This window comes from Oryzias melastigma, unplaced genomic scaffold, assembly GCF_002922805.2.
Source record: "Oryzias melastigma strain HK-1 unplaced genomic scaffold, ASM292280v2 sc00280, whole genome shotgun sequence".
NCBI lineage: Eukaryota > Metazoa > Chordata > Actinopteri > Beloniformes > Adrianichthyidae > Oryzias > Oryzias melastigma.
In genome coordinates, this window is record NW_023416903.1 from 56,452 (window position 1) to 64,724 (window position 8,273).

Sequence of the window (8,273 nt, forward strand, 5' to 3'; positions counted from 1 at the left end):
TGGAGAGCTGCTCCAAGAGGCTCAGTGTGCTCTGCTGCCGGCTAGTGGTCGGAGGTGGAAGTGGAAAACAAAAGCAAGAGTTGAAGGACTCTCATAAATAATTAAATAAATATTGCAGTGGCAACATTTTATATTAATACAACTATCGCCAAACGAAATATCGCGATATATCGCTGAAACAATTTTTTCCTAAACCCCTATAAAATACGTAGTCATCATCATCTTCATCATCATCTTCATCATACACTGTATTCGATTTATTTATCGAAACAAATGCCTGCAGTCTAAAATCACGGTGATAAACTAAAGGGAAACATGGACCAACATCTCTCCAGTCGCTCCAGTCCTTCCAGTCGCTCCAGTCGCTCCAGTCACTCCAGTCGCTCCAGTCGCTCCAGTCCTTCCAGTCGCTCCAGTCGCTCCAGTCGCTCCAGTCGCTCCAGTCGCTCCAGTCCTTCCAGTCGCTCCTAGGGCTGTAACGAGTATCCGGGTGCTCGGGTATTCGCGATCTGCTCCCGAAAATTCATGTACGGATATTCATGACGTCCAAGATCGCTGATTCATGATCTTTATAAATTTAGTAAATTGTAGTAAAATATGATCATAATATCATTTGGAGACGATGTATTTTTGCTCTGAAATGCAGATTAATGTAGGATTTTAAGTTTACGAACTAAAACAAAGAGCCGCGGTACTGCCAACGGAAGTAAACACATCTTCATGACGATGAAGCTTCCGGTTTTCAAAGTAAAACTAGCGAGAGCTTTTTTCTGTTCAGAAACTGAGACTGAAGTTCCGCTCACAGACATAACTTCTGAAACAATGAATTAGCTTTAACATCTGAGCTTTAGCTTCAGTGTTTACATTCTTTTGGTTATGAGAACTCTTCAACATTTGACACAATTAACGAAACTCCATCTTATTCTGAAGAAACAGCCTTGCGCTGCTGAAAGGATCTAATCAACGTGAATTTGATTCTGCTGTGGAAAAAATAACTTTTCATACAAACTCTGCACCAATATGTGATGATTAGAACATAAAATATTGAAGAACTTTGAGGATAGAAAACTGTGGAGAACATTTTCAGATTCTGTTGTTAAATGATCCAAAACAGCAGAGATTTTTATCATTTTTATGTTGTTTTACTGCTGAACCAGAAGATTGATAAAAAAAAAAGAAAAACTTTAAAATGACCACATTTATTTTTATCTGAATCTTTGTGTTTTTTTCTCAGTTTTGTTGATTCTGATCTCCTGTTCTAAATAAAGGTATAAATGATGAATAAATTCAAATAATAATAATAATAAATAATAAATTTTCATCCATCCAGTAAATAGACAAACACATAGCAATAAACATAAAAAGTAAGAATCGTGATTCGATTCGTGAATCGTTGAGCTTGATTTGTGACTCGAATCGGATCGCCACCTAAGCAATCATCCACAGCCCTAGTCTCTCCAGTCAGTCCAGTCACTCCACTCATTATAGTTGCTTCAGTCATTCCAGTACAAGCTGCTGCTTCGATGATAACTTACTATTTAAAACTAACTTTTTTTTGTTTGATAGATTTGGATTTAATTTGGTTGATTTAGTAATAGGGACAGATAATATAAGTTTTCTTCTTTCTGCTCCTTTTCATGTATTAACTGCTTTATTTGTATATAGTATTATTTTGATGTTATGTATTGTTACTAAATGAAAAAAAAAAAAAAAAAAAAAAAAAAATTCCCAACTGTCTCACATTTCACTTCTAAAGAAAAACAATTTGAAACTTCTGACCTTCACAGTCTGGCGCCATGAGACTCTGCAGCCAGTTTGTCCAATGACAGTCCTCGTCCTGATGGGTGGAGCTCTGCTCATACATGTCCGCCGTGATGTCAGGAGCCAGAAGCTCCGCCTCCAGCTGGTCCAACGGGATGTTGACCAGCGGAAGTTTGGAGCGCGTGCGGAATGCCAAACAGCTGGAGCCTTCGTCAACACCATCCTCATGTTTTCTGTCCATGGACTGACAAAAAGAAGGAGGTTGTGCCTTCATCTTCACAGCAGGTGGAGGAGGACAGAGCCTACCTGATCATAGGTGTAGGCGGGGCTGCAGGCCAACTCTTCATCCACAGCTCCGAGTTTTTCCAGGAAAGAGCGTTCAGCAGGACCATAGACCAGCTGCACATCAGCTTCTGTGGACGTCTCCAGCGGTCCTCTCAGATCTCCTGAAAGACTCTGCAACACAGAGCAGAACTCAAATGAGACTGCAGATCAGCAGACCTGCAAAACTCAGAGTCACTTTACCCGTTTCAGGTTTTCAGCAGCTGGGTTCCTTATCTGAGTCCTGGGGGGCGAGGCCAAGCTGTCTGCATCACTCAGCAGGGTCTGCCAGGGGGAAGAAAACTCTGAACAACTTGGATTCAAATGTTGGACTTCAAGAATCCTGAGAAAAAGGAATCTCGTCTTCTTGAAAAGAATATAGATCTGTTACACAGAATGGCTGCAGATAAACCGTTCCTATAACTAACTGTGATGTCGACCAGTCAGGTGGTCAGGAAAGCTTGAAGTATCTAAGCAGGGATAGGTGACTCCAGCATACCTGCTATGGCAGGTTCTAATTGGCTGGACACACCTGAACCAGGAAGCTTGGATATGTGAAAATCATGCAGACACAGCGGCCCTTGAGGCCCGGAGATGTCCAGCAGTGCTCTAAAGCAAAGCTGAGCAGATAATCACCTCCTCAGCCGTGTCCTCTTCTTCCTCGTCAGGACAGTATTCTTCATCAGATGAGTCTTCATCTTCCTCAAGATCAATATCCACAAACTGAGGAGGCTGACAGACAGACAGGAAGTCAAAGAGAGATCTGTATGGAGCAGCAGGATGGAGCTTGATGTGGAGCTAAACCTCACAAGCAAAGTTTCACTCTAGCCCTTCTGGTCTCCTTAGCTTGTTTACATTAAAAGTGTGGTCATCTGGAACCCACAAGACAGTGCCCTGAAGTTTTTTATATCATTGATTTTTGAGGCTGCACGGTGGTGCAGTGGTTAGCGCTCTTGCCTCACAGCGAGAAGGCCCCGGTTCGACTCCCGGCTGGGACCTTTCTGTGTGGAGTTTGCATGTTCTCCCCGTGCATGCGTGGGTTTTCACCGGGGACTCCGGCTTCCTCCCACCGTCCAAAAACATGCTTCATAGGTTCATTGGTGACTCTAAATTGCCCCTAGGTGTGAATGTGAGAGTGGATGTGAATGGGTGTGCGATTGAGGCCCTGCGACAGACTGGCGACCTGTCCAGGGTGTACCCCGCCTTCGCCCATGAGTGGCCGGGATAGGCTCCGGCACCCCGCGACCCCGAAAGGGAAGAAGCGGTCAAGAAGATGAATGAATGAATTGATTTTTGAGTTTCACTAATGTCCATGGCAGACATAAAATCCTGTCCACATTTGTCATGGAAGGAATCACATCAATATGTGGGTGGAGTCATCTGGACCCAAAGAGAGCGGAAGGGCTAGATACTGTTCCAAACCAAAAGCCACTGCTGCTGATCGTCTCTGAGTGCAGGAATGATTCCAACCAAGCTTCAGCTTTATCACCACTTTGGAATGATGCTTCATCGATGAGCCAAAAATCACAGGATCCTTGAGAGCTTCAGCTTTGTTTCATTTGAATTATTTAAATGTTTTTGACTCAGTCTGTTCAGTATAAACTCTAGCTACTGTCAGTGACAGCTTCAGCTTTCCCAAAAGACAAGAAGCATGAAGGAGAAACAGATCATTTTGATGACATCCAGCAGCATCCACACAAACACAGATGTCCAACAGAACCTTGGTTCCAGAACAGGTGACGTTCTCCAAACAACACAAAACATGACAAAGACTAAAAATCTTTCAATGAAACTTTCACAGTGAAATGGAAATGTTTTGCTATTTGTACATTTATCAAAAGTCATCCTGTCATCAGTTTCAAACACAGATACATTGTTGTCATGTTGACTGAACCGATAGTTTCTGCACAAATGTTTCTTCACATTGATATTTGTTATACTGATTGTCAAATTATTTTCTGACGTTATTGAGAGAATGCACCCAGTTTGATGTGAAATATCAAGTAAAGATGCTCTGACTAAAACATCTGAGTGTTTCTACAGCCTCATCAATGGACCTCCAGGTTTACGTTCATCCTTTTTCTACATTATCTTTGTACGTTAAACTTTTATGTGATCAGTTTCATATGGAGAAGGAGGTCTTACCTGAAACTAAGAAATATGTCATGAGTAGTTAGTGTGTTGTCAGGTGGTAAAGGCCATTTAGGATTGACTCTTATTTCCCCATTTTCTTTGGGAGGTCATAAAGGAGCAAAAATAATACAAGAATGTTGTTCTTCTCGCTGCTCCTTTCCACTCATGTGGTGAGCTAAATAAGTTAATGTAATGTGAAATGAAAGAAAAATGAAACAAACCTGTAAAAAGAGATTGGCACTGTTGCCAGAGGACATTTACCTTTACAGGATTCAATAATGACAGACTCCAGGTATCAGCCTAAAATCACAGACAGGTTAGAAGACATTCCTTCCCCAGCAGGTAAAGCCTCAGAGCAGAGAAGTTCACCTGTTCCTGCTGGACCACCTGTTTTAATCTAGACCGGGTCATCTTTGGTTCCTGCAATGAAGATGGGAAGAGCCATGATACAACTGAGATCGGCAAAATCCCCAAACAAAAAACGAAAGAACACTACGTTAGCAGGGCGTCGCATTAGCAGGGCGTCGCGTTAGCAGGGCGTCGCGTTAGCAGGGCGTCGCGTTAGCAGACCGTCTCGTTAGCAGAGCGTCGCGCTAGCAGAGTGTTGCGTTAGCAGGAAGTCGCGTTAGCAGGGCGTCACGTTGGCGGGGCATCGTGTTAGCAGAGCGCTGCATTACAGGGCGTTGCGTTAGCAGGGCGTCATGTTAGCAGGGCGTCAGGTTAGCAGGGCGTCAGGTTAGCAGAGGGTCATGTTAGCAGGGCGTCAGGTTAGCAGGGCGTCATGTTAGCAGAGGGTCATGTTAGCAGAGGGTCATGTTAGCAGGGCGTCAGGTTAGCAGGGCGTCAGGTTAGCAGGGCGTCAGGTTAGCAGGGCGTCAGGTTAGCAGGGCGTCAGGTTAGCAGGGCGTCATGTTAGCAGAGGGTCACGTCAACAGAGCTTCACAATAAAAGAGCGTCATGATAACAGGGCGTCACAATAACAGAACGTCACGTCAACAGAGCATCACGTTAGCAGAGAGTCACGTTAACAAGGCGTCACGTTAACAAGGCGTCACGTTAACAAGGCGTCACGTTAGCAGGGCGACACGTGAGCAGAGCGTCACCTTAACATAGCGTCACATGAGCAGGGCGTCACGTTAACAGAGCGTCACGTTAGCAGAGTGTCACGATAACAGAGCGTCATGTTAGCAGAGGGTCACGTTAGCAGAGGGTCACGTTAGCAGAGGGTAACGTTAACAGAGTGTCACGTTAGCAGAGTGTCACGTTAGCAGAGGGTCACGTTAGCAGAGGGTCACGTTAGCAGAGTGTCACGTTAGCAGAGTGTCACGTTAGCAGAGTGTCACGATAACAGAGCGTCATGTCAACAGAGCGTCACGTTAACAGAGTGTCACGTTAACAGAGCGTCACGTTAGCAGAGGGTCACGTTAGCAGAGGGTCACGTTAGCAGAGGGTAACGTTAACAGAGTGTCACGTTAGCAGAGTGTCACGTTAACAGAGGGTCACGTTAACAGAGGTTCATGCTAATAGACTGTCACACACTCACGAACAGGGGGAAGTCCTTTGTGTCCATGATGGCCGCCTTCATCATAGCTACCACCCTCTCGTGTGTGATCACCTCCTGAGGATGGACAACACGTGTTAGTGTTCTGGTTCAAAATGATCTTCTGTGTGTGTACGTACGTGCGTGCGCATGTTTATGTGTTTCAGCGTGGTACTCACATGGAGGATGGTGCGCACGTTGTTGGAGGTCAGGTTGTGTTGTCTGGATTTTCGGTCCAGATCAATGTCTAGTCGTCCCAGCTCGTCATCACTGGACAGTTTGTCCTCTGTGTCCAAAGCTGCCCCCCAGTCTGGGAAGAAACCAGGCCGGTGTGGATGAACATGAGGCTCTTCATTCTTCAGCCAATCGTTTATGACATATTTCCCTCAGTCTCACCTGAAACAGCACTTTGGTCCTCTTCCTGTCCAAGCTGGGCGGGGCTTCCCCGTGGGGTAGCGAGCGCGGTGCTGTCCTTCCTCGTCCACTTAATGTCCAGAGGACAAATGTCTTCTTTAGCCGTGCGCCGCCTCTCCATCTGCAAGAACACCGGCGATCAACTGTGCAGCTGGAGCATGAGGTCCTTCGAGTTATTGACACATATTTATGTGTGAACAACACAGAAGGTGATGGAAATTCATGTGCAGCCCAGAGCACACTGCTGCTAATGTAAAAGCTAATGTAAACTGCTGTAATAGATAGTTCTTTATCTGTTATACTATTCTAAAGTTATTTACACTGATTTGGTCTAAAATCCTAAAAGCTATTGAAGAAAAATGAGAAAATTTACACTAAACATCTGACCAAAATTAGAAAAAGCATCAAAAGCTAATGTAATCTGCTGTAATAGATAGTTCTTAGTCAATTCCACTATTCTAAAGTGAATTTAACTGATTTGGTCTAAAATCCTACAAGCTATTGAAAAAAAACTGAAAATTTACACTACAAAATTGACTAAAATTAGAAAAAGCATCAAAAGCTAATGTAATCTGCTGCAATAGATAGTTCTTTATCTGTTGTATTATTCTAAAGTGAATTGGACTGATTTGGTCAAATAACATAAAAGCTATTGAAGAAAAACGAGAAAATTTACACTACAAAATTGACTAAAATTAGAAAAAGCATCAAAAGCTAATTTAAACTGCTGAAATAGATAGTTCTTAGTCAGTTTGATTATTTCAAAGGTTTTTGGTTTGATGTGGTGCAATATTATAAGAGCTATCGAAGAAACATTAAGTCATTTGTTGACGGTCCCTAAATATGAACCGAGCGAATGTCTGTCGAATAGCCAACCTAAAACTAACTTCACCGCAGTCCTAACCACAACCCTTCCTCGGAGTCTGAGTGGACAAGAAAGTTCAGCACTGTGCGAACCGTCACTTCCCTTTTTTAAGAAACCAGGTGAAGATGCACACCTGCACAGCTGACAGGACCAGAGGAAGTCAGAGAAGCTCCCTTAACACTATCAGATCCAGTCTGGCTCCAGGAGGCAGATCAACCGGGAAAAGGTGATCAGCTGATCCTCCTCCTTCTGTTTAGATGCCTTGTACAACTCCCGCGTCATCGAGCACGTTTCCGGTTGAAGAAGCTCGACAAACACTCGCGGGATCCGCAGAGATCACATCAGGCTAATTCAACAGCGGTGAAGACCGGGCACGGAGCTCCGACGATCCGTTAGCTTCAAGCTAAGCTATCCGCGGATTCCCGCGCAAAGCACGCGCTGCGCATTCTAAAACCTGATCGTTCTGTGCATAACCTACAGAACCGAACCAACAGAACCAGAACGTTAACGAATAACTCACCGTGAAACTCGACCGCACTGCCGTCGTGCGCTTGTTTTGGCTAACATTACCGTCTTTCCGCCGTAACATAACAGCTTCCGGTACGTGCCCTTCAAAATAAGAGCATTCAAGCACAACTAGGGAGCCCCGCCCACTCCCGCGTGCTCGTCGGTAGAATCATCGACTGTATATAAGAACTGGACTGATCAACCCCCCCTCCTTCCATGTTCCATGTAGGAAGTACCACTGGGTTCCAAAAAGGCCAAAGTCCCATTGACTTACATTGAGAAACAGACAGTTATTTCTCAGTCATTTTATATGTCAGAATAATCATTCTTCCTCTGCTGCTTTCTGATTAACTTCTTTTTTCTAATCCTATTTTTTTTAAAGATTTTTTTCCATTATCACAAGTTATTAGAGTTATAAATTGACCAATCAGATGGCTCAATAAGCGTTTGTGGGTCTGACGTCGACCGTCTGGGGGGTTTGATTGACAGATGACGGGTAGCCAATGGGAGCAGACTTCATCAATGGGTCCGTGAAGACCTTTTAACACCTACTTTACAATTCAACAATGTACCAATCATTGTCCTACTGTTGTTTTTACAGTTGGCAGCTCTCGTCGGTCCGAACCCTCAGCATCGGCTCCCCCTAGGGCTGTGTGCTGAGCCCACTACTATACTCACTCTACACGTCTGACTGCAGTCCCAGCCACCCCGAGAACCTCATCATCAAGTTCG

The 8,273-nt window shown here is 44.3% G+C and overlaps 1 protein-coding gene across 1 annotated transcript in view; it reads right to left on the reverse strand.

Annotated features, from left to right (window-relative positions):
* The window catches only part of gon4l (gon-4-like (C. elegans)), a 39,000-nt gene extending 31,110 nt beyond the window's left edge, over positions 1–7,890 (reverse strand). Inside the window, exons 1-10 of the mRNA XM_024262119.2 lie at positions 7,555–7,890; positions 6,152–6,290; positions 5,935–6,065; positions 5,759–5,833; positions 4,585–4,635; positions 4,477–4,515; positions 2,719–2,814; positions 2,287–2,367; positions 2,068–2,217; positions 1,780–2,005 (exon numbers count right to left, since the gene is read on the reverse strand). Of these exons, the coding sequence (XP_024117887.1) occupies positions 1,780–2,005; positions 2,068–2,217; positions 2,287–2,367; positions 2,719–2,814; positions 4,477–4,515; positions 4,585–4,635; positions 5,759–5,833; positions 5,935–6,065; positions 6,152–6,290; positions 7,555–7,623 (1,057 nt within the window). The 5' untranslated portion in view covers positions 7,624–7,890. The remainder of the gene's footprint in view (positions 1–1,779; positions 2,006–2,067; positions 2,218–2,286; positions 2,368–2,718; positions 2,815–4,476; positions 4,516–4,584; positions 4,636–5,758; positions 5,834–5,934; positions 6,066–6,151; positions 6,291–7,554) is intronic.
* Positions 7,891–8,273: the final 383 nt, after the last annotated feature.